General features: G+C 37.8%; 1 protein-coding gene across 2 annotated transcripts in view; it reads right to left on the reverse strand.

Moving 5' to 3' along the window:
* The window catches only part of SLC2A13 (solute carrier family 2 member 13), a 148,128-nt gene that overhangs the window by 36,333 nt on the left and 84,346 nt on the right, over nucleotides 1-27,449 (reverse strand). For both annotated transcript variants that reach the window (XM_066318642.1, XM_066318641.1), the window contains exons 5-6: nucleotides 11,425-11,588; nucleotides 7,405-7,525 (exon numbers count right to left, since the gene is read on the reverse strand). In XM_066318642.1, the coding sequence (XP_066174739.1) occupies nucleotides 7,405-7,525; nucleotides 11,425-11,588 (285 nt within the window). The remainder of the gene's footprint in view (nucleotides 1-7,404; nucleotides 7,526-11,424; nucleotides 11,589-27,449) is intronic.

Here is a 27,449-nt window from a genome sequence, read left to right on the forward strand (position 1 = left end):
GAAATGGCCAAGTCAGCTGAGCCGAGTATCACTGGTCAGGCTGAGCCAGACTCACCAAGGACATGGGCAACTGAAGAATCCAAACAGCAAAGGTGTTGGGTTCAACAACAACAAAAAATCACACCAAGAACTTATGGACAAATACTGCAGTAGACTTATTAGCTCTGTTGACATGTTAGGATATTGATACTTTCAGCCAGATACATAACTAAGAATCTTAGGGGGTTTTTGACAAATGGTTTACTTCATTTTTATACACAAACTCATCTCAGTTAGGTACTGTTGGAGTCCAGGGCATTCCTTTGGACATCCTGGAAGGTCACAGACCTCAGCAAGAGAGGGTTGGGACCCGAGCAAGAGGGTTTGAGATCTGTACAAGAGGGTTTGAATCCTTTGAATCCAGGGGGTTGCCTGGGACAAAGCCCAGGAGGACACAGTCTTTGACTTCAGCCCATGGATAAAAACTTCCAGCACTGAGAGAAGAATTACAAGTCACTAAGGTGTGACAGACAGTAGCGTAGTGTGTCACAGGGTGGAAAATTTTGGAGTTTTGGGGTTCTTAATATGGAGGTGAATGAGGAACAAGATGAGGGATTAGGGTGGTGTCCCGGGTTCTTCTCCTCTGGCCTCCATCTTCTGCTGTGACAGTGGCACAAACTAGTTTAAGGGGATTGGGTCAGAGTAGAGATGACCCTGTTAGTACAGGTGACAGGCATTGGCACATCACTGTAAATAAGACACACATAAATTATCTGTATAAAGAGGCAGCAACCTCCCATAGTGGGAGTCGTCCTGCGTCCAAGCAGCAGAACACCTCGGCCAGGCACAGAGAACATTGTAAGATAAGACAATAACAATAAACAACGTGAAAAACCAAGAAAAACAAGACCTTGAAGACTCCGTTTCATTCTCACCTTTGGTTCAGGGCCTTCAGAGGGCAAAAGACTCTAAACCACCTGAATCTCGGGTGAGAAAAGAAAACCAAACCTGAGAAGGCACCAGGACCATGTTTAAAACTGCCTGATGCTGGTGTCTGAGGGCTTGTGCTGTTTGCACAGGCTTCACTGCACCTCGGGCATGAAATCAAGCCTTTCTTTATACTTCTGATGGTACCTGTTGCTTCCAGAAGTGAAGCACTACATTCTGATTACATATAAATGGACAAGAATACAAGGGATGCTTTAAGCAGGTAAAATGTGTGCTAACTGCAGATACCATTTCCAGCTATTGTATCTGGGACACAGGAAATACAGTAATTAACAAAGAATGAAAAAAATCCACCTGAACTTCAAGAGCACTTTCCTGCTATCATAAGAGACCAAGTGCCAGAAGCATACTTACTAAGTTCTACCAACACTCTGTTAGGTAACAAATGTATCTATTTAGTGGTGTCCAAAAGGAAAAACTATCATTTATATTCACAGTCCTTGGATGCTAATTGCAGGTCTAAATTGCAATTTACCACACAGATGCTCAAACAGATCTAAATCACAGATATGTTTAAGTATGATCAACCCTTTGTTATCTTTGAATCAGGCTCCTGCTCCATCTATTCCACTGAGATGATTCTTTGGTGTTCTCTCTAAAGTTCCAGACCAGCCCTGAATCTTGACCCTTCCTGATATGCCAGCTACATATATACAGATTAGGTTTCTTCAAACATTCCTTAAAAATTCTTCACAAATTCCTCCCCTATGCAACATAATTTATACAACCTAACAGAGATTGTTTTCAGCCTTTTGGTGTTTGCTACTTCTGCTTTAGATGTGGTGAGGATGTGAAGGTTCAACTATTCTTCTCACCTATCATATGAGGATGACTCTACAAACCCCATCCAGTCCTTAGATCATCAGAGCTATCCCACTACTGCCACAAGTACCTTGGCAGCAGACTGTGCTGAAATGCTGACAGCACATGAGAAGCGTCCTGATCTACTTGCTTAGAGGTATCAATTGCTTCTTGTCTTTGATGATTCTTTTTTTTTTTTTTTTTCTGAATTTATAGAGCCTCCAAATACAGAGCTTCTTGATTTATTCCTGGAACTGATCAACAAAGACAATAAGGAACAGAAACAATTGACTTACACATACCTTTATTTTGGACAGAATGACTGTCTCTGTAGCATAACTTGTTTTCAAAACTAATTTTCCAAAGAGACCCTCCATGTAGATACTATATTCCCAGCTTCCAGACAGATCAGATAGAAACCCTGTTGAAACCTGATTAAAATCATTCTTTGGTGACTAAAACCTGCAGACCATGTAAAGTATAACATCATCACTTTGGAAGATTTAAAAAATATAATTCCCTAAGCATTGTTTTAGGTTTTGTTAAACAGCAAAGTCTTCAAAGTACTAGCAGAGATGTGAAGTGTTAATAGGTCACTGTATGAATAACCTTGTTTCCTCACTAATGCAGAGTTTGAGTCCAAAGTATGTGGAAAACAGCAATGGTTAGAGGAAATCCATTGCACTTGACCTTATAGTTCTGGTAAGTTACTTTTCAGATCTTTGTGTTTACTGATGAGAAGAGTTTTTTCTCATTCACTTTCAAGATGCTTACTACATGGAGTGACATATTCCTTCTTATCCTTTATAATTTCAAATTAAATTACAAGTTTTGATCGATAGGACAAACATGCCAGCACAGGGAAAATCATTACCAAGCAATATATCACTATAATATTTACTTAATAAATTTCATGACTACGTTGAGGTAATTTCACAATTCTGCTATATAAACTATTAGAATTTTAAATATACTTCATAAGAGCTGGCAAAAGCATCCCCAGACATGTTTATCTTTTTTATATATTCATAATTTTCTGACCTCAGTGGACCAAACACATTACTCTATTTATTATTGCAATTCTCAGTTATCAGAAAGACCAGTAGCTCAGGCACTTTGACATTAGACAGAGAAAATGAGAATCATATTTTAACAAATACTGGTTCCATGACACAGCGACATTATAAAAAATAGCAATGCTTAGTTTACTGATAAATCAGATTGTCAATGAGTTCTTAATAAAATGAAGTACAATACCTAATACATCTACTTGTATTTAATACACCTTCTCATATTCAATAGCCTTAGCATCCTAAGGCTATTAAATACAATAAAACCAGCTTCAGTTACTAGGTTAGCTAAGTTTTTCAGGACTGATCACAACTACACACTTCTGCTACATTCATAAAGAAAATACATATTTCTGTCCATTATCTATCTTACTGAATGGCTACGTGGGAGTGCTAAATATTGTTGCCTTCATCTTGGTGGTGTGTATGTGTACAATGAGCTAAGGATCATGAACCACGTGAGGGTGACTAATTCTAAAATGAACAACAGAGTCCTTGTGTGCCCAGCACAGCTGGCACTGCCTGTACTGTTTTAATCAGTCTGAAGACAATCTGTTCAGGAAGGATTCTGAGAAACTTTGTGTGCACAGGTATCATTTCCCTAAGATATGAGGGTTCACCTAAGCTTAACACAATATTTACCGTTTTCCTATTGTAACTCACTTGAAAAATACAGGCACAACAGGTTTGCATTATGTCTTCTAAAGCAGACCAAGTTTCAAAGAGTGCAGAGACAGACACGAAGACAAAATGAGCAAGAATACAGGGCAGCAGGACCACAGTCATTTTACAGAAATGGCTCAATGTCCCAAACAGTCTCATCATTGAGTCTTTAAAGATTGGGAAAAGGTGGGAGGGTAGCAAATACACATGCCCCAACCTAAACATTCTTCCAGAATCAGGCAAGTTCCCAGTAAAACGGGAACGTTTATAGAGTTTTGGTAGTTGGAATAATAATAAGGACGGATAGTTCATCTTTTCACTGCTAAAGTCACCAATTTTGGAATGGTGTTGCTTTGTATTCTTAAATTTACCTTTGATATTTCTGTGGCCTTGATGATAAGTACAATCACAGCTGCTGAGGAGATTAAGATCAAATAAAGCAGGTGGTCACACTGCAAATATCAACACAACCTTATACAGCTGAGTGTGAAAATGAAATCTGATTAATGGATGGTACAGAGAGGAGCATTCACTCTGCCTTTGCTCAGTGAGATACACACCCACTTTCAGCTGTAAGGAGGCAAAAAAAAGGTGTTTGGAGTGCCCTGCTGAATCTGCAGCATTTCCATGAATAATTTTTTTTTCACAGATTAATGAATTATTTGTTGGCTACTCAACTATAACATTGTACATCTCTACACCAAATAAAAATAATTTATTTGATTTATTTTATGCACAGTGTATCTTACTGGTTTGTTTTCTGCAACCATGTACAGGTACCTTGTAACTCCATTTGCATGGCACAGCTCTTTGAGAACAGAGTACTCAAGCCCTATGTGCTTTTTTAAACTGGGATAATGACTGTGCTCTTTATTTATAAGATAGTGCTAGTCTTTTTATCTTCACTGTTATTCTAGCAGCAGGAATTAGTCTGTGCAGAGGAATATGGATCTGAAGGAACAACAAGCAATCAGACTGTTTGTAGTAGCTCTAAGGGTTCCTTGATGGACACCCACACTTACTTTAACCCAACGGATTTACTAACATAAATAGCATTTTTTTACTCTACAAAGTATCCGTGAAACTTCTGTCAGCAAAATAAATTCTACTGACATTTTCATAACTTATAAACACATTTTGACACAGACAAACACAAATTACATTTAGGAAACACCCCCACACTCTGAAATGCCCAAGCTGCAAACAGGTTTAGACTTTAAGTTTACCCCACCTCAGAGAAGCACTGTGTCCCCATAAGAGGAAGAGAACCACGAGCTGCATTTGTGCAGGCACATATTTAAAAGGAGAGAGATGGCATTATGTGTTCATTTTCTGAAGTCCTGCTGCCTTTTGCCTTTCCCAAACGTTGTGAGACCTCTTGAAGACTTGCAAGATATAATGCTAGGCAATCTGAGACACCAGCAGTTTTACTAGAACAAGCTAAATAAAGAGCAAAGGACCACTGCCATTAATTTACTTCCTTTTACTTTGATTGATATTCTGTTTGTAAGTGTCTCTACAGCACCACTTGCTGCCCTACACAGTGGCTATCTGTACAGTAAAGCCATTTTTCTTAGAGTGGCAAAGAAAATATACAAGACTAATGTTACACAGAGTAGACTTTTACTTCCAAACCCTAAGGTTTGGGAATCTTTTTGATTCAACTTTATTACTGCCATAGGGAATACCTCCAAGGCCAAAAAGGAGAGAGAGGTGAGTCACAATGCAAAGCTCAGCCTTCAGCTTTTCTCTGGTTTGCAATTCCCATCTCCTCTTCCTTCCAAGACCATGCATTTTATGTTGAAGTTCTTTTAACCCAAATGGAATGCCAAAAACCATCTACTTTCTTGTGACAAAACCGATATTTTATATTTCATTCAGCTTATTGACAATGTACATAGAAAGTAGGCACACTCGGATATTAAACAGCCACTTTTCCAAGTCAAACATAATATGTACTTGTATGTCATACCCTTCAGAAATAATTAATACTGATATTCATGATGCTGAAGGAATTCTTCCTTTGGCTCCATCTGGATCACAGTTTGGTGATGTTCTGAGGCATGAAAATTTATACAGTTTTAGGCATACAAGTATGAAAGTTATTATGAGGCCCATCAATCCCTACTTTTTTGTACGCATCTTTTAAATACCGGGTGCTGTAGCCTAATTCTGTGCTTTGTGGGCAAATGCATCCATTTATTATTTTCAGCTCTCCTTGCTTTTGTGTGTCTCTCTACTAAAGTATAGCATAAGATTAAAATAGAAGCACCTAAAGCTTTCTCATACGTTGCTCATTATTTCCCCCTCCACTCACTTCCATTTTAAACAAAGAGAGCTCCTTCTATTTCGAAATACTCTCAAATGAAAATATTTAAATTATATTATTGCTCTATTTCCAGAACCTTTGAATTTTTATCTTACCTGCTTTTGAACACCTCATATCAGAAACAGGAATCACAACAGATTACAAGTATCCCAACAATTCATGAAACAACACGCGTTTATGAGAACTGCCTGCTGTAATTTTTCATGCTTTTGTCCAGAACTGCACACCACGAAAGCCATGAAAATTTCCTTCCTGACTGGCTGAGGTTAACTTGAACATGAAACTTCTGTTGAGTATTTTTCATTGGTTTTTAAGTTGGACTAGCCATATTTCTTGTACGTGAATTTTATACAGTTTCAGGTTACATCAACCATCTAGCTTTATTAACTAACAAATTATGAGTTCTGCAAAAGGTGCATCTCCTCTCTCCAGTCATCCTTTCCAAACACTTAACTGAAGTACTAGGCAAATCTTTCTCACATTTTTCTTTTAATGTAATCTGATCTCAAAAGGAGAGCATCTTCCTCCTTTACCTCTTTTAACCAGACTACTTGCCATTGTGTAGACAGGCCCATCTCAAAAATTGCAAATTATAGCTGACGCAGCAGTAGAACACAAACAAACACACACATTTTCAATACAGAAATTATTGTATCTGACAGTATCCTGTGTTGTGGTTATTTGTAACTATTTACACTCAGTGAAGACTTTCATCCCCTCCCCAGTTTTCTATAAATCTTCAGATCCTCAGAATCTTTCACCTGAAACATTGCTCTGACATAAGAAAAGCCATGAACCATATTTCTAGCCAATATCACTAGAAAACTAGAAGTCTACCTCTAGTCTCTTGGAATTTATTTCTACTACAAAAAGACAGATTTTTAACATCACTAAGAATTTCTTCAACCATTGAACTAGTCTTCTCTAGTCCTCTGAATAAGGAATTTTCTAGTCTGTCAGCTAAACTGACATAAGAGCACTCACAGGTGAATAAACCCCACCAAATATAGAAAACTACACATTCTTAAACCCCCAGAAGTAATGGTATTTGAAACAATGACTGCATATGGAAAATAGGTCAAAACCTGCACATTTATTATAACTGTTTATTGGTATGCAATTATCTGAACATTACTTCTTCCCACTCAGGAAAACAAGAGGCAATGAACACATCTTCTTGAACGGTTTACAGCTGCTATACATGACAAGCAGATGAATAACAGCAAGCATTTTTATAAATTCCTTATAAAATATTCCTGATTTTGTGTACCTTGTAACTTGTAGCAGGTGCAATATATTAGAAGAGGTATATGTGAAATTTGCCACTTAACCACTTATTTAGTCCACAAACTTCCAAAGGAATACTCAGATAATTTAATCAAAAACTCTAATTTTCTCTACAGAGGGAAGTTAGGATTTTAAATTTAGATTTCTAGTTTAGTTCCTTGTACTAGGCTTAGTGAATAATTGTCTATTACTCATACTAAGTTGTAAAACTCAAATTAATTGGAAACAATCTTTAAGAAAATTGGATGAATGACCATGAAATCTCACCTGTATTTTGTGCAGGTAGAGTTTTGATGTGAAGGATCTGGTGGATTAAGTGTGATTCTTGGAGAGACCTGAGCTGATAGCAAAAATCCCGAGGCTAGGATAATGAGTGCTACAGCAGTACCTAAAAATACAGATAAAGAACAATGTGACACTTTTCTCCAGAGCACATGAAATAGTTCTCTATTGAACTGAACTCTGTTTGGGAAAGCAAAGCATCCCATCACTATGCATAAGCATTCCCTAAGGAGTTGTGATGAGAACCTATGCAAAACACTCATCGCCACATCCACATTCTAAATTGTGTTAGATATTAAAGTCAAGGGCACACTAAATTAGTAGGTTGAGACTCTCTTAATCTGTGCAATTGATGACCGCTTGAACGAACAGGTATTATTTTTTTGATGTTGAAAATAATGTTGTAAAGGGAAAATTTATGAGTGGCTTTGAAATCACCACACTTCTCTCCACTCCCACACTCAGGCTTGCAGGCTTTTCTGTAAAACAGAAAGCAGCATCAGCTTTTTCATTGACTCGACTTCCCTTTGTGAAACTAGAGAAATTCAACTTTTCATAAGAGCACCATCAAAAAGTGCAACATATCTTATTTCAAAGAGCACATATAACATCTTGCTGGGAAAAAGTCCCCTTCTATCTTTCTGCTTCCGTTTCCCCCAGTAAATTCCTTGTGCAAAAGTTAGACAAAATTATGAGAGGAACATAACAAAAAAAGGTTCACACTTTGTGCAACAAGCCATTACTGCAACATAACTCAGTTTTCCCACTTTATTTGCCACACGCACAATATATTGTATTATTTTAATGAAAATTTATAAACCTCACTACTCATGATACTACTGCAACTGCCTCAAACTCAGACTTACAAAACTTAACCTCTTCCTACTTGATGACACATTGAGATCTGTGTTGTATAAATGTTTCCAAGCTGGCAAACACCAAGTATGTGAAAACCTTTCTCAGAGACAAAAAAAAAATAATTGAAGTACCAAGATTTTTGTAATGCTATCCATGTATAAACCTGTGCAGCAGCCACGGCCAACAGGTGGGAACAGTCAGACCACACATTGACCTGAACTAGATGCCCTGTGCATTCAAAATGCCATAAACCAGACAGTAAATATATTTAGACAGAGTCTATAACCTTACTTATATTCATTCTAAATATGCTCTTTTAAGTTAACCAAATACACTAACGCTCAGTTCCAGTATCTCCATTAATATCTTGTTTCTTTGGAAAAGTGCCAAATATGTAAACTTGGCAAATGAAGTTTAATATGTTTTCATTCTGTGGATGTTTTGCTATGATGAACAAAACTAAAAATTCCAGTACATCATTAGCTCAAGTGGGAAAAAGGAAATATCCTGAAGATATTTTAGATCCTCTCTGTTCCAAAAAGAGATACAAATTGTACAATGCCCAAGTACCTTTTAAGCTGACAATTTCTGAAGGGAAAGAAAAAAACACAGATAAAATAAATAATATACTTGTCATAATTCCTGCATGTTTTCCAACAAACAGCTTTGAAGAGAGAAATTACCTGAAGAAAATAGCAGAAGAAAGATAAAGAAATGACACAGAGAAGATAAAGGAAGATATAAAATGGACAGGAAACTAAGACAAATCCCTAATTGTAGTAAAGAGAACTAAAATAGTGGGATTTTTTTTTCAGGAATTTACTACAATTTTTCATAATGCTATCTGGAGGGTTCAATTTTTCAAAAGTTTCTAATATTTTGAGAATTATAAAGATATAATTAATGAAATCTAAAGCATCTCTGCCAAATGTTTTCAGAAAGCAAGAAAAGTTGCACAAGATTACAAAACTACAATATATTGGCTTTTAATCAAAATATTCACATTACTCTCTACTTGTATTCTTGTTCCTCTGTTCTTGTATTCTCTATTCTTGTTGGTTTTTATCTAATAAGCATCTAATCAATTAGCTTTATTAAAAAAATAAAGCCCCACATCCTTGCAGCAGCAGGCAAAAGCAGTAGTTTTGTCTTCATTTTATGCACTGGGAGACTGGGGCATACCTGGCTTCCCCAAAGACTAGAGATGCTGCCAGTAATAACTCAGTGTAAATTGTAATGTCTTAGAAATGCAAACCAAAACTGAGCAGTAACATATGTTTACCCCGTGAAAAAACTCAACATGGAAAACAAATCCACCAGTAGATTTAGTAATTATCATTCTAGTACACAGCCCTCTTGCTAAGGAAAACACATCGTGTCCACCACTGCCTAAATCAAATGTGGCACAAAAAAGTTCTAACTAACACAGAGGGATGAGTATGATTTCATGGCTATCATTATTTGTATTATCCTTAAGGAGGGACAATAGGATAAAACCACAGCAAGCATTAGAGCTTGGCTCACGTGACACTGCAGACAGACGGCCAGCAACAAGCCACAGAAAAAGACCATTTTTACTAAACAATCACTTTGTATCCAAACATCATTAACAAATAACCCTTTAATGCATTACGCTCCATTGTTAATTCTGTGTCTTTGTGCTATATCCTCCTCTGATCCATGACTAACATGCTTTGTAAGATACATTTATATCTACATTTCAGATGTACAACCTTCATATATGTTAAGCAGAGGCAAAAAGCAAACAGGTCTGATAACACGAGAAGTCTATGTTGGTTTTCACAGCTACACAGATAAGCAATAAACTCTTCAAGGGGGCTGACCAGACATATGAGATTACTGGGGCTAAATAAGAAACAAACAAATAAATAAATCCTCTGTTTCAACAGGCATTAAAAGAGAGGCAACACCCAAGATCCAGAAGTGTCAGTGCAAGGCCTGGAGAGACCCACAGCACAGAAAAACAAGACAAGACTGTCTGGAGGCACAGAGGGACATATAGGGGAGATGTATTATAACTAATGTGGAACAGATGAAAAGTAGAAATCTGAGACTTTTTTCGTATCTTTAAAATTTGAGAAACGTGCCTTGAGTAATTGTGTGCCAAACAACTCATGTCACTGTGCTGTTGCTGCTCTGCCTATATAAACACATTCAAATACTCGAGCACAGATTAACTCAGCTGTGAGAGCTGGGAATTGCACATCCAGTGACATGGCAGCTGGTGTCCCTCTCTGCCGTGTTGCACTAACTAGAAATTTGGATCCTTGACAGCAACAGCAGAACAAAATACAAAGACATTAAACCTTCACAGCTAAACATTTGTGAGAACTAGTTCAAGAGGAGCAGGAACAGTTTCTCTTCAAAACCCTGTTCTTGGAAACATCTGAACCCTCCAGACATTCAGCCAGAGGCAAGTTTTGTTCACAGATCACTTCAACAAAAATGAGCACGTAAGGAAGGAACAAGCAGGGAATTACCATCCTAATAACAGGACACACTGAACACAGGAAGGCTGCGTGCTCTGCTTTTCCCTGCTTTCAAGAAAAGACTATGTGATGAGTTATGGTGTTTGAGTATTTGCACAAAATGCACAAAACTAGAATTCTATCTTTGCATATCTCATACAGGAGGTGAATTAAAATCACATTAATGTATGTAAGGTATTTACTGTACTGTATCTGAGGTAACTATGCAGAGAACTGCATTACTTTTTACAATGTACTGCAATGGCTACACAATATGCTTTTCTCTGCTTTCATCAGATAGTTCTGAATTCCAGTTAATAAGCTCAAAATTACATATGAGATTTAAAAACTAACCACCTGTGAAGTTCCAGGCATTTGATTCCTTAAACTGAATAAAAAGGCTAAATGAAAACATTGTCAAACATGGCCTCAAGGAGAAAGTCACCTGATAAAAACCCAGGCTTTCACTTTTAAATTAGCCTCTAGCTGTGGTAATTTACCAATAGTCTTGAAAATCTGTATGATTTCAGAAAGAAAATAGCATCAACACTAATTTTAAAGAGGAATTTTTTACTTTGAAAAAAAACTGCACTTGAAATTTTATTTTCCTTTCATTAACAATGATGAGGAAACTATAATACACTAATGAAACACTCACCTGTTAAGCTACCAAGTGTAAGTTTCCGGCGACCCATTCTCTCAACAAGCCAGACTCCCACAAGAGTAAAAATAAAGTTTATAAATGCTGTCAGTGCAGCCAGCCAGATTGCAAGCCTGTCGTCTTCCACTCCTGACATCTGCAAAATGGTGGCACTGTAGTACCTGTGAGGAGAGGGAGAGACAAATAAGAATATCATTTATTTCAATTTGGCTCATATTAGAGTTTCTAATTTAATTTGAAAAAGATCATAACAAATATCAGGTGTGACCTCCTGCATAATGCAGTTGAAGACTGACACATAATCACCCTGGGAAATCAGGCATAACCAAGGCATAACTTGCATCTGACTGAAGTCCTGACTGGAGGACATCAAGAGACGAACTGCCATTCTCTTGGCTGTTTATATTTTCAACAATCAATTATATTCTGCTAGAAATAGGGTTTGCAGTTTTAATTTAAATTAATCTGCTTTTCATATCCATCCATTGCTTTATGCTCTTTTTGGGATTTTAACAGTCTGTATATTGTCTAGGGAAAGATGGCTCAAAATCAAATAGATTTTCAGTCCTCTTAAAGGTCATACAGAACTAATCTATGGTATCCAACATGTTGCAAGTGACACTTGCATCCTCTTGGTTTTATTTTGCAGTCTTATTTCAGTGCCACTGAAGTGCACAAACCCCTCTTTTATGGCATTACTTTTGTCTTAACCAGAAAATGATGGTTTTGAAATGCCTTAGCACCACAGGGATGTGAATCTGCACCCAACCAGGAGCATTTGACAGAATGTTCTACTTCCTTCTAAATGGAATCCATTGTTCCACACAAACAATAACTCATAAAAAACTGAACTGACCAAAATGAAAAGGCAGGAGAAAGGAAGCCTTCCACCATTTTTCACAGCAATCAAAGACTTTGTGCCCATGTCCTCAGGGAGAGCTAAATAAATGCCCAAGGAAACACAAGTACTTTTGCTGATGCTGTGGAAGCACTTCTTGCTTCTATTAATTTATGCTGACTGAAATACTGAATATTCAAGCCCTCAAACACCTTGCAGTCAATAGGCTATCACACAGGAATAGCCATCAAGAATGTCAAAGCTTGGGGTTTTGTCCCTGGTTAATATGTAGCTTACTTTAATGTCCCCTTGTTGTCTTAATGCCCAGATGTGCTAGCCTCAGGAGTGTTAGTGGTTCCCATTCCTCTATTCCAAGCACATTCCACTTTTTACTTCAAATCAATAACCCATGATGGGCAAATGCTGAGATGCCATTTAAGACATTACCACCCATAACTGACCACGACAATGCTGGATGCTACCCCCTCACCCACAAGGTATTTAGATTCTCCCAGCCCTCTTCCTCAGCACCTCTTCCCCTGGGCAGCCACTTGAGGAAACAGATACACATCCAACTGGTGATGCAGCAGGAGAAAGCCTCCAGAGTGAACCTGCTGGGACTGAGCACCCAGTACTTACACACTACCTACAGTGGTTTTGAGCCAGGCTCTGTCTCTGCCCACCCCCTGGCAACTGCAGTGACCCATCCAGGCTCAGCTCCTGGCAAAGAGCTGCACACTCTGAGATCCCAGCGAGGCTGTGATTCATAGGGAGGGGAGATTCATGAAGGATAGACATCAAAATGCCAACATGTCCTTACTTCTAAAGGCACTCTAAATTAAACTGCTAACTGCCTGTCAAAACTTACATAGTACTGCACTGTCTCAGCCACCAAAATGATCCAGTCTCTGATTTCCCAATACACGTTTCTTCTTCTGCATAAGGATAGGAAAATAACAAATGTCAAGTGTTGGCCTGCTGACACTTGCTATGAAACCCCTATTTACTTCCATCAGACAGGAAGCCACATTTAACTCCACACATCTAAATCTTCTTAAAATCCAATTCTACTGGGAAGTCAGAAATTGCCAGCTGTCAGCAGCAATTTTTAACATACTGTCTATACAGTCAAAAAAGGCAAAGAATAAGGAATCACAAAATCATGTAGATGTCTACTGCCTAATCCATACAAATACGCAATTTTTGCCCCCATCATTCTTTTTGCTTGCTTATTGTATTCACAGCTTATATATTTTCAAATATCCATATTATTTATCCATAAATAAACAACATATTTCAGTTCTGTGGAAAGCAAACTGGGGAACTTTAGAATCTGCAAATCCAAATGCTAAGCTACCAGAGCCTGGGTGTTGAGCAGTGATGTTGACTTATTATGGCATAGCAACCTAAATTCAAAAATTTAAAAGGGCACCTACATAGATTATGATAACTAGTAAATATATTTGCTAATGTTCACCTGTTTTAGTATGCCCATTTTTTATACTAGTCTGTGCAGCCCTGCCTTTATACTAATGCAACAAAACATCAGTCTTTTCAAGTTCTTCCAGACAAGGGAAAAAAACCAATGTGGTGGGAAAAGGTTAAACTGTGATATTTTACGAAAACATCTAATACTGCAAGTCCTGAAAGGGAATACAGCTTCAGAGACAAAGTTGTGCAATCCTAGCTTATTTTCTAAAATGTAAAGAAAATTTAAAACACATATATCCTTGGATTTTTAAGTTAATACTCTATCTTAGAAAGCAAATAAATACATGCAATTACAAAGCCACACAAAGTAACAGAAAGATTTTTAATATTGTTGATTTCTGCAGATGTCAAAATTATCAAGAGATTCAACATTATGAATTGTTCTATCAAAAGTTGCTGCACATTGAAGAAACATAAACCCAGAAACACTTCCACATTCAAGCCTCCTGAGACTAATCCTTTGATGGTATACTAAAAATGCACAGTTTTGAGGGAAATGAAACATCTGAAAACACTATTCCCCCCTGTTTTCTCATCTAATGAGTCTGGGTTTTTTAAAAGCAACGGTGTTGAATGTTTAAAGAAAAGGATAATTTCCTCCCTTCAAGCAGGTCTTACAGACAGCTCTGGATGCATCAGGGTTCCCAGCTCAGCATCTTCAGCAGCAGAGAAGATGCCTACCATGGTAGGCTTTGTACTCCCAGAGAAAATAAATGTTTGTCAACAATAAATGGTGTCAAAAGGTGTCATCACTGCTCTGAGTGGCCCCATCTTTGAACAGATGCTGCTCCAGCCCACCTGTCATACTAAGTCCACTCCAACAAAGTTTCTGCCTAAGGATTTCAGCCTTCTCGGACAGAATTTGTAATTCTTGTAGAAGTAATGAATAAACCCAGTGCTCTCTTTATAGAAACCTGGAGAGTCCTTCAAAGAAAAGGCTGCCATATCATCTCAATGTCTATAATGGATTTCTCAAAATCAGTATCTGGGAGGCAACCTGGAGAGCTGCCACTATACACTTTAACGAAATTAAACCTTCAAATTCCCTGTTTGGCAGTAACTGTGTATTGTGTTATAAATGCTTTCAGTGCTTATTGAAATGACATAGTGAATGGCACTTATTACAATCAATATATTATGGTAATAAAAACACTCAGAATTTAGTGCACCTTGACAGATAATTATATACATCCAATAGGTTATCTGATTCAGCATGTGCTATCCATGTACAAGGTACATGAAAAGGACTTAAAAATTACCATATAATTATGGTAATTAAGAAAATACAGGATTTTTTCTAGTGTCCAAACAGACTAAACTCTACAGCTATTAAACCAAGTAAGTGTACCAGTGCTTGACAGAGATTAAAAATACCTTTAGAGGATTAGGATCACCAAGATACACAAAGAAATTCACTTCCTTAAGTTACCACAGTACTGTCACATACCTATTGGGTCATGTGAAAACACTGTTGCAGTATTTGCTGTAAGACTGAAAAAACATTCATTCTTTTCTTCTTTTTTAACTTATTTGCTCTGCACCAGATGCCTCTTTGCCAACAGTCAGTGTGCTTTCCACATTCAGTTATTTCACCTATTATGTGGGTCATTCACAGGTCTCACCTGAAACTGTGGGGGACAGAAATTGTTTTGTCCTTCATATCAGAAAATGGTAATATATAAAGAAAAGTTGGATCTATTTATGAAAAGAAAAAAATATTAGGCAAGAAAATAGTACTAAACTATATATCAGTCTGCAAAAACGTGTCCTGTGATTTTTCTGTAGTTAAAATCCATTGAAGAGGTAGGCTGAATTTACTGAAGAGGTGAAGTGAAAAGTAATAGGCAGAGCTGAAAATTAAATGAAAGCACTGGAAGGAACAAATTCTTTATCATCCTCCTTGTCCTCCCAAAACAGAGATCAGTTCCCAGCACAGCAAAAATAAGTTGGAGACCATAGCACCTCTATGTTTTGCACTGCAACAAAAAGCAAAGTAATGTCAGCTTCTTCACCTCGTCTTTAGTGCCTCTACTCAATATATGACTGCCTAACTCTTCATCAGAACCTTTATGAAAGAAAATCACCACTGCCATCCCTATTTTATACATGGAGACCACTGGGGCTTTTGGGAAAGAGGAGAAGAAGAATGACTATTCACAGTTATCCACCAGTACTACCTGCAGCAGAATAATGACACTGCAGAGTCTCGATGCAGATTAGTGCTGTCTGCAAATTAGTGTCATAAAAGCAGGGAAAGAAAATCCCCCAGGTGTTTCACAAAATATACCTTGTTCAATTATTCATTTATTCTGACAATTTTGGTTAAATTTAAATTAGGTTTAATAACCCAGGGTATTCTAATGCCTGCTGTAAGTTCTCTGGCATTCCAAAAAATGAAATCAGTCCTCATTAAAATCAATAGACCTGCAGAATGTACACAGCACTAAAAAAAAACCAAATTAAAAATCAATCTAGCCCCCATGTTTAAAGCCAGGGCCAGCAGCAAACAATGGGACTGTAGACACAGTAATCTCATAAGAGCCAGGAACAACATGCTTAGAGTAATGGGATCTTGAAAGGTAGGTTTAGGTTAGAGATTAGGATCAAATTCCTTCCTGTGAGGATGGTGTGGCACTGGAACAGTTGCCCAGAGAAGCTGTGGACATTCCATCCCTGGAAGTGTTCAAGGCCAGGTTGGGTGGGGCTTTGAGCAACCTGGTCTAGTGGAAGGTGTCACTGCCCATGGCAGAGGGCTGGAACTGGATGGTCTTTACAGTCCCTTCCAACCCAAACCATTCTGTGCTTTTCTATTTTAATTAGAAGACATTGCATTAAAAATGTTGTTCTTGCACGGCTTAACAGGACAGAGAATGGGGCTGCTTTTCTGGAAAGGCAGGAAGATGCAAAACAGACAAAATTATTTTAACCACAAGTAAAGCCACCGGGACGACAAACAGGTTTGGACAAAGGGCAGGAGAGATGAGAAAGCCAACAGTTAAAGACTCAGGGAGAAAAAACTCTTCTGGAAGGTGAACCTGGGAAAGGCCCTGGCACACAGGGTAGGGTGGAAGTGCCCAAACAGCAAAGTAGCCACAGCAACCTTGAGCACTGCTCCACTGTTAGGGAGGAGCATTAAAGCCCCTGTGATGACCCCAACACAGACACTCAATATTAGAATAAATGGTGGAAGCCTTCTTTAACAACAACACATTAACTACACACTTTCTTCTCATTCTTAACTAGCCTGTTACTGCACCAGAAACACACACACACAAAAAAAACCCCTTAAAAACCTATTGGCACTAATCCCACATTCATTCAGGGAAAACTCCAGGATGAGCAATGAGGAAAAGCAGCATGCATATGTGCACATGAGTACACTGTAGCTGCAGTCACTACTGGGCACAATGCCCTTACTAGTAACAATTTTAAGCATATGTCCTGTGGGGGGAAAAGAAAAAGTTTCTGAGAAAAAACTGGCACAAAAATCTTCCCTGGACTTAAATGCACAGATGTACTCATATAACGAAAAGTCATTTCAGGACTGTTTACAAAGCAAACCCAAAAGGGTAGTTCTGGAGTGACTCCATCTGAGCTTGCATTTGTGGTGGCAGATGAGAGCTTTTTCAGGAATACAGGTTTTGGCATGAAATATCCTAATTTGACAACCTCAACTGACCTCACTGTAAATCTGCATTCAGGAATTCGTATTTTTCGATTTTTCTGGAACCAAATTCTAAGAAATGGCAGGAGTTCAGTGTCTTTCAAATCCATGCCACTCACTTGTGGTGCTTTAATTGAAATTTCTAAATCCAATCTCTGGTTTCAATATTCATATAATCAAATATTACCCGTGTGATACATTTCAGACATACACTGCACATAGTCTAGATCTCAACAGACTTGTATATTCTCCTTGCTTAGAAAACAAAAGTAATTTCATAGCAAACTTAAACATATGCAGCATGGATATTAATTCAGCAGTATTACACTTTTTTTTTTTTTTTTTTTTTTTTTTTTTTTTTTTTTTTTTTCCCTTTGTCCCATCTATTCTAGCAGAGAAAGGAAAAATCACAGCAGACCCAAAATATTTCCTATGGTGGAATCACTAATGTCACTAATGTAGGCAGACTTTTCATTCCATGTTCAGGATGGGTAGAACCATAGGATTTATGTTAACATAGCATATAAATGACAATCAAAAAACCCAAAGGATTTAATTTCTGATGTCTAATGATTAATCTCCCTGAATGCAGCACTTGGATGATGCTTTTGAAATTCCCTCTTCAGTTTCAAGAGTAGAAGTTGTCAGAATAGCCTCATTCTTTCCTGTTCACTTACTAAAAATGAATCTGCAAGCATCCCAACTATGCATTTCTGCTTTTCTGACAATAAACAAAGCATCAGTCCCAATTGTTGATGCTCTAACCTGAGAATTCCATTAGACCTCTTCATGCTGCTTCACTCTGTGCCCTGACTGTGCTTTGTAGAGATGCTCTGCTTACAGCAGAGGTGAGAACTGGAATATAATTCCCAGTCCAAAAAGTTTAATAGAAAAATATATCAGCTGTGAAGACCCAGAACAAGCTTTTAGTGCCAAATCTAGAGAACCACTTGCAGAAGCTGAGCTTCTTGCAGCAATTTTACCTGAGGAAACTGAATTTACTCACTCCTCCAAGGATTTAGCTTTTAGCTTGTACTTTCTTATTTGTTATGTGAGTGCAAAAACATTTCACCAGTGCTGTGAAGTTGGGGACTTCTGCACCAGTTACTGTTCATAAATGGTGAGAACAATTATCATTAAAGCAGCTATGAAACAAACTTCAGGCAGAGGGCTACAAGACATTTCTCATGTACTGTGAGCAATATATGTTTCAACACAGCCTGCACAATGGAAGTAAAGCAGTGTGCTGTCAATGTGCTACCTGGTGAAAGGGACAAACAGATTGCTCTTCTCTTTAATACAAAATGTAGCAATTGAGCACCCCATCAAAATTGTTACAGCTATATAAAGCACTGGGACGACTAATGTAATACAGAGCTAAAGGTAATGTAATAGAGTTAGATTCTCTACAGTGCAGAATAGTAACCTTTTAATCTATGAACCATATGCTGGACAACAGATTTGTTTGATAATCCCTGGAGTGTATTACACTCTGCATACTTCCATTCAGCAGGGAAATTCCATTCTAAATTTACACAGACCATCTTACAGTATTCTTTAAAAGTTATAGGACTTAACCACATAGGAGAGAAGTTGCTGTCAACAGTTACTGCTATGTCTTATGTATAGTATTTACAAATACAAATTACTTTGCATTTAAAATTCAGTGGGGCTGCTAGAAAATACATATAGAACAAAATCTAAGATAAAGTTGAATGAAAATTTCAACACAAAGTCAATAAACAGCTGAAAAGATTCTGTGCTAGATATTTTAAGAGTTCTTTTTGAAAATGTATTTTACCTTCTCTCTGAAATAAATCATTGTTACTTGGAAACACCTAACAAAGGATGAATACAGAACAGTCTTTGTGTTTAACTGCTTTGAGCAAATACTTTCCACATCCACAATCTTGCTTTGTTACCGCCAGGTAAAGATCGCTTTCATGTTTATCATTTCCTTATTGCAACTAATTAAGCTGCCAAGTTTTAAATCCCTGGCAGCTTATCCAATTCAGACCAATTAATCTATGTGCAAGGACAGCCTGACTACTTGACTACATTAAATTTATATTCTCTGTCCTTCAGAACTCATCATGAGAGCTCAATGCCAAAAATCTAAATGTTAATCTCAGTTCTTTGAATTTGTGACCTTGGAGACGTAATTTAATTTCTTCATATTTGTTTCTTCTCTGCAAAGTTTTTAATACCTTTCCACACTTCTCATGAAAAGATTCATATGTGGATAACACCTGAAAACAACCAGAAAATAAAAAGCAGACAAAGCAGGTGTTGAACAAGTCTCCTTATGCCCACCACAAGGACACTGCAGAGGTCTGTGTTACAGTTCTGAAATATGCTGGGCGGGGGAAACGTCCAAAAGGGGGAGATGAAGAGCCAGGTTATTCTTCATGGCAATGAAAATGAAATCCAGATCTTTCTTTTCAAGTGCTGAGAAGCTAAGATTGTCTTTTGTTACCTTTCAGACTCTGAATTAAGAAAGTGCTATCAAGGTCATCTTCCTTTCCAAAGGAGGAGCCTCTTCTTGACTGGATGGACTGGCTCTGCTTTGAACATAACATGCAACAATTCTCACCACAACTTCAGCATTTATGTGCTCAAGTCATAAGTACTTGAAAAATGCTTCAAAAGGCAACAGCAATAGCATCAGCACTAAGCCCTGCACTTGGCAAACACTAATCACAAGAGCAAAGGGAAGAAAAAGGAAGGTGTTCTTTCTTAATGAAAGAAATGGACACAAAGAATAAGGAAGAATAATTACATTTCTTTAGTTGTGTTTTAATACTACGGCGGAGTGAAAAATTAATCTAATCATAACCACACTACACAACCCATTTTATACCCATCAACGTATATATTTCCTTATTGGAAATCAATTTAATGTACCAACAGCAACACCCAGGGTGCTACATTCTCAGCCAGGTACAGAACAAAGGGCTTCACTGGGAGTGAAGCAGAATATGCTGCTGAAATAAAGACTTATTACACACACCTTAGTAAAATGAGAATGCCCTGGGATTTCCCATGTTAATACTACTTCAATATATCAATGTATATATTCAATATATACACTTACAACAAAACCAAGATTTAACAGTGCTGAAGATAAAAACCTTAATACGCAGGTAGTCTGCTGCTTATTATGTAGGAAGTTTCTCTCTTTGAGCTCTAACATAATTTTAAAGGATGAAAAATCAGATTTCTGATAATATCAAACTCAGTGAGAATATGCACAGGACCATAGTGAAAGGAATAAAGTTTTTAGTCTTTCCAGGAGCTTTTTCTCACAACCTTCTCTAACAACATTTTTGCTTATACCTTTGCTCATCTTAATTGTTTTTGAGCAATGCCACCTATCCTTGAACTAAAGCTGAACGAAAAAAATCAAAACTTTCCAGATAAAAGAATTTTCAACATTTTCTTGTTCTACAGCTTGATTTTGCTTTATAAAATCAATGCACTGTATCCTATTTATCCCATTTTACTTTATTGAATTATTCTTCACACTTCAATTAATTTTCTCTTTTCTGCTTGCACTCCTGTATTCAATAATTTCTAACTGTAGTACTGTAGTCTCTTGAACCAAGAACTGTTCCACTCTACATTTCTACATCACTTTGTGCAGCACTATCCTGCTTCTTAAATAAGCCTTTAAAATGCAATAATTACACAAATACATTTTATTAGCCTTGAGGACAGCTACCACAAAATTGTTCATTTAATGAAACAGCTTTATGTTTTCCTGTATTCTTATGCCAATAGTAATGATTGCTGTCAATAGATATAATGGTCTCTCTTTCTGAAACTTCCTATGATTCAGCTATTTCTGGACTGGGGAAGGCAAAAAAAGGACACTTTCAAGACTTCTCTAACACACTAGTTTATTGTATTTTTCTTCTTTTTTTGTAACAATAGCAAGTATATAAAATACAGCATAATGTATTTTATATATCTTATATATACTTTATATATATATACTTTATTTTATATACTTTATATATTTTAAAGCCAGAGATGTGAAACATTCAAATTCATGGAATCAGAAAAGAGGAAAAAAGTCCTATTGCCACACTGATTGTGCCATTACCTTATCTGTGAGATGAATTGTGTTTTACACAGTCATTGTTTTTATACACGTTTTTCAACACTCTCAGCAGGTAAGAACAAATGGCAACCTATGCAAAGTTTGTTTAGAATCATCTTATGGGTTTTATGTTAATAATGTAGTAAGTAGCAAACAGCACAATGTTGCCTGAGGCAAAGGTAATTCAGCCCCAGTGCATTCAAAAGAGTAAACTACTGTACCTGGTTTTGAGTATAATCTGAAGAAAAACCCAGCAAAAATGTATTACCAAAAATGCATGAAATAACTTTGATTTTTCCTTCTGGACTTTGTTTCTTTTTTTGATGATGATAGTGAGGATGTGTTCAGTGCTTGAAAACTGCAGTGTTTATTAATTCTTTTCAGTTTACACTCACAGTTCATCCAGTAGGTTCTACTGAAATGCTTACCTGGTAAATACTTTTCACTTTTGATTAGAGAGGTTACTTGGAAATCAGAATGAAATTTTTATTGAGATAAAAGCATAGAACTGTATAGAAATTCAAGTGAGAATATAGATGTGTTGGTTTAAGTCTCTAGAGGAAGCCAGTCTTCTTGACAGCTTTAACTCAAATCCCACAACTGGGATTTTGCTCTAAAATGTCACACAGAACAAGAATTTACTGTACAGTTCAGAATTTCCACGTTAGGTATCTAGAGATCTTAGGGGCACACAAGAATGGTAACTGAAATATTTTAATGAAGTAGCAATTACAGGGCAACAGGCATCAGCTTTCAGTCAATTCCTCCCGGAGGTCCTTTAGAAACAGCAACTTTAGCTAAAATCAGCATCTTGACCTGACAGCTCAGTGACAGAAGACAGCTGCCATCATGGCATGCAAGACAGATGATACACTGCTCCACAAAGCTCTGCATCAGGCAGTTGAGCACTGTGACTGTGTGTCCTCACTGTGTGTCTCCTAAGGAGGACTCCAGAAATAACACTGGAATAAAAGTCCTTTTCTTCTCAAAGTGGCCAAGATAAATTAATCCCAGAAGGGCAGGAACAGTGAAGCCAAGAGAAGAAAACCCATCACATAAATGAAATTCACTGGCACAAGGTCTTCTTGCCTGAAGAAATTTCAATGAGCAGTCCTGAGCAAGAGGACTACTCATCTACAAGAGGAGAACCAAAAGGCAAATGGAAGATGGAGATCTACAAAAATATGAAGCAGCAGCAGCTCACTGAGCAGACACACTTGACTTATGAGGCAAGGGAAGAGTAAAAAACTCTCCTCAAGCAAAGCTGTCCATGAATAGACTTTCCCCCTTTTTGAGAGAAAAGTCCTGACCAAAGGTAATTGACCTAAATGCTGGGAGAATGCTTCCACATCTTGCACTACTTCTTCTGGCCCTATTAACTTCCTCAGATATGGCCTAAAACGTTTGGAGCAAATTACTTATGAAACTATTTATTTTATATACAAATATATAAATATATAAGCATATATTTATTATTTTATTTCTTTAAGAACTAACAGGCCTATTTTATGGACTAGGACTTAGTAATTTAGCTTCTCATCTATTTTTTCCTTTCTCTTTTTTTAAGGTTGGACAGGGCTACATTTGTCAGCAGGTGCTGAGGTGAATAACAAGCAGGATGACACTGCCTTTGTTCTGCTCATTCCCACTCAGAGTAAAGCACCTCTGCACATAGGAAATCTGGGTCTTTTTTGTTATCTCTGAATTACCAGTCATTAAATCTGAATGCTGTTGTTTTGCCATAACCCACCTTTTGTGATTTGGAAGGGTTCACAAGACTTTAAAATGTACCATCAGATGGATGGCATTGGATTAGTCATACACAAGGTCAGCCAAACAGTGACTGGCTCATGATAAAAAAGCAAGAGTCTAAAAATGTAGGATACAAAATAATCCCACAAAATTTCAATGGTGTATTACTATCTGATACAAAGAAACATTTAACAAAATAAACTTTTATTTGTTAAATATTTCCTAGGCCAAGATAAGAGGAGTTAACAGACACACCAGCACACTAAAACCCCACTATTCATCCAGCTTCTTCCTTGTGTTTCAGTCTGGTTTTCCCTCCTGACTGCTGCCTTTGTCTTCACTCTTCTTGGCTTTTTATTTGGGCTTAATTCCTTCCCAGGATCTACTTACTGCAGCAAGAATCAACCCAAGTAAGCTGTGTCTAAGAGGGAAACAATTTCTCAAATTGAAGCTTTTTTGGGGATCCTTGTCAAGACAAGAGCAGTATGTGCATATGCAGTAGCAAGACTCTCCACACACGCAGATTCACTGTTCCTCCTAACTTGTTTCTAATAACATCACATACCTGCAACAATGTATTTTTTCCGTATTTTAATGTGCTGAGAAGTTAACACAGTCCTTGAAACAAAATTTCTGCAAAAGTACTCCATTTAAGCTAAGTTGCTATTTTATTTTCTAGTTCTAAAACACACATACTAAATGTGCATTCTTTTCCTTAAGATTTTACCTTTTCCTCTCAGTCTGACCTCAAGCCTCAGCCTTGGACTCTCCACACATCTCTAGAGCATGCAAAACTCCGTGACCACTGGGGCTTGAGCGGGCCCATGGCTCCTGACCAGTGGAGAGCCTGGCACTCTTTGCAGAAGACAAATATTTCACTGTATACAGCGTGCTGCAATATAAAATACAAATATTCTGGCATTAGAAAGTAAGGTTCTAGTAAGTATTGTAACCTTAAACACCAACACTGACATTGCAAATGACAGACTTTACTTGCACCGGCAAAAAAAAAAAGGGTGACATCTAGTCATTTCTCACAAAGAATTTAAAAGCTCAGCTTCATTTATTAAAAATGCTGTCATATACCATCAGCAAAGCTCCTTTCTCTCATTGCAATAAATACAAAGGTATTTAAATACAAAGGCTCCTTTAAATGGAAAGACTACCTTTGTTAGAGAAATGAGACTCTTGTGGCCAGTGAAGAAGCTGTTGTCTGTGACATTTAGCAGCACAAGGCTATGACCTTCCATCTGGAAGGAAAGCCTGGATAAGGACAGAGCAAGTTTTTCATTGGTGGGCATTACAGGGAAAGACGAGGGGAGAAATCAGATCATTATATTCTACACTAGGATAAAAAACAATTACTTAGAAGAGAATTGTCTGCAAAATTACACTGTTGGAAGCAAAACATCACAGAGCTTCATTCCTAAAGGTTGACTGCGTTACTGAAATATCTGTCTCTGGCACCAGGAAGGACTCAGTGTGCTAAGCGCTGTTCAGAAACAGAACAATTAAATCACCTCTCCCAAAAAGCCTGCAATAAAAACACAAGGAAAAAAAACCAAACGGATGCTGACAGATGGGGAGGGATGAGATAATGAGGAAGCACCACTAATCCCTGACTTGAGAGCATGTCAGCACGTTGATACCATGAACCTCTATTGCTCACAAAGATTCTGCTTTGAGAAAGGTGCCTTTTTTAAAGAAACACATTCAGGAAGAAAACTTGCATTTCAAGGAAAAAGAAAATTAAAGGTTGAGAGCTTACAGTAGATATGACAGGTGAGAGGCCTGGATTAGGGAAATACCAATCGGTATTGAGAAGATTGCTACTACAGAGAAAGGAAACATCAGTTTCCCTGAGTGGTCAATTATACAACTGCACAGCATATCTACCTGTCAGCTCTGTCCTTTAGAGAAAACAAGCACAGTACAGAAAACCCTAAAGCTGTTAAGCTGTTTATACCTAGCCCAGTGGCTACAGGAAGCTGTGCTGTCCACAGGGACACCTCTGGCTGGCAGAAATCTGTGTGGTGAATAAGCCCAAACTCAACATATTGATCCTAATCAAAATAAACTGGAGCAGCCTAGTTCAGGGTGCTGAAAGCTTGGATCATCATGGCATCTTCATGTTGGAAAGAAGCAAGCATCATCTCTCACCTACTCACAATTTTTATTAGGAATACTGAGAGAAGCCAAAAGGATATGTGCTTTGTCCTTGAATGCTGGAGACTTGGGCACGCCTTGAAGGTCAAGGCTGCTCTTGCTTTAGATGCTGCTGCTGCCTTATCAGACACAGTAACATTTTCTTCAGACACAAACCTTATGCCAGCTGCCTTTTCATTCCAGTCCTTATCTCAGACTGGCACTCAGAAATCTGAGTGACGTAACAGTCTGCAGTTGATGGAAATAACTGTTGAGCTGGGAGTTGTCAGCATTTATTATAGGCATAAAGAATGCCACATAACAGGAGACCAGAGAAAAACAGAACTTACACAGTTTTGAGAAGAGGCAAAAGTGTATGATACAAAGGTGGTTTCTGAAGAAGGAATACTGACAGAATGCTAACTTTTGCTAGTCATGCTCTCACATGGGGAGGGCATGGAAAAAAACCCAAGACAACATATATGAAAAATACATTGAAAAAAATCTTAAATAATACTTATCTGGCAGACCTGTCTACATGAATTGCAAAATTCAAAAAATTCACAGTTAAGATGTATCAAGTATGCACACAGCAAACAACAGTGCCTTGTAACCTCTCTTCATTGTTTTTCATGGATACCTGCAGATCCAGCATGGAAGAAGTCTTCCTCAAGAGCTGTGTCACAAGAACATCAAATAAATTGCTGCATAATTCACAAAAAACTTAGCTGACTTTATTGGGCAAGTAACCTTTATGGCTACTATTATTTAACACATTGCCCTTTGGTGGCTGATACCTTGGCAGAGGATCAGAAACCAGAAGAAACTTTTCTTAACACTGCTGGGGAAATCTAATCCCACAGGTAAAGTGACATCTCCTGAAGCATTGGTCACGCTCTCCCAGCCAAGTCAGACTTCAAGCATGATGGACAGAAAATACAGGTTTAGAAAACTGCAGGGTCAAAACCTGATGGATAAATAAATATATGCTCTGTGCCTTCTCACCACTGGGTCACACACTGTTCCATCTTCTCCAAAAGGTAGCAAATCTATGCCCTTGATACTGGTCATCACAGTGATCACCCTGATTTCTTCAATGAAGACAGTGCCATTCTACCAACAATGGGTCCCATTTGACAGAGATACAGTGGTCTCTAAGTGTCTAATCCTCATGATGTCCAGCCTGAACCTCTTCAGAGCCCTCCTACTCTCCATATCCCCACCCAACTTGATGTTGTCTGTGAAGTTACTGAGGGTACATTCAATCCCTTCATCCACAAGAGTTACCAGTTATTAGATTAATAATACATATAAACAATAATTACTTATGGACACAATATAATTAAGTATTTTTATCCTGAAAAGAATTACAAAGCAGCTTTTCTTAAAAACCTGGGAAAACAGTATAGGCACCTAAACAGAGGTGGGTAATCTGTTCTAAGGGAAAACCACAGGGCCACAATGCAGCAACAGATTCAGTGCTATGTGTTGTTCTGCTTTACTGAGGAAAGCAACTAAATTTTGGCATTACATTTTGCTCCCATTCTCCCACTCTTGCTCCTCTCTCCTCGTAATACCTCCAATTTCATATAGGTAAAGATCTCCCTTACAAGAGGTTTCTGCCTGTCCATTTCCCTCTACAAATACAGGTTTTGCTGGATTTAGACACTTCTGTGCAGCTCAAGCAAGATTATACCAGACAGCAGTGCACTTTTTCTGACTTAAGTGCCAACATGAGAAAGCTGCTTATTTAAATCTTGCACAAAACCAAACATTCAGAAAACAGCTGATACTTTGAATTTCTGAGAAAGCTGACAGACATGACAAAAGAGCCAAGCCATGTCACGTTGCTGTACTTAATCATTAATTAGTCTAATGAACACTAAAACCCCACCAGATAGGATGGAGTTGTGACTCAAAGCAGCAGATGTGACTCTGGTCTGAAACCTCTGGGGAGTATCTGTGACAGTGACTGCAGCAGTCAGTCTGAAGAGCAGTGCCACAGAGAATGAAATTTCTGCCATGGAGGA

The sequence above is a fragment of the Sylvia atricapilla genome, chromosome 5, assembly GCF_009819655.1.
Source record: "Sylvia atricapilla isolate bSylAtr1 chromosome 5, bSylAtr1.pri, whole genome shotgun sequence".
Classification (NCBI taxonomy): Eukaryota; Metazoa; Chordata; class Aves; order Passeriformes; family Sylviidae; genus Sylvia; species Sylvia atricapilla.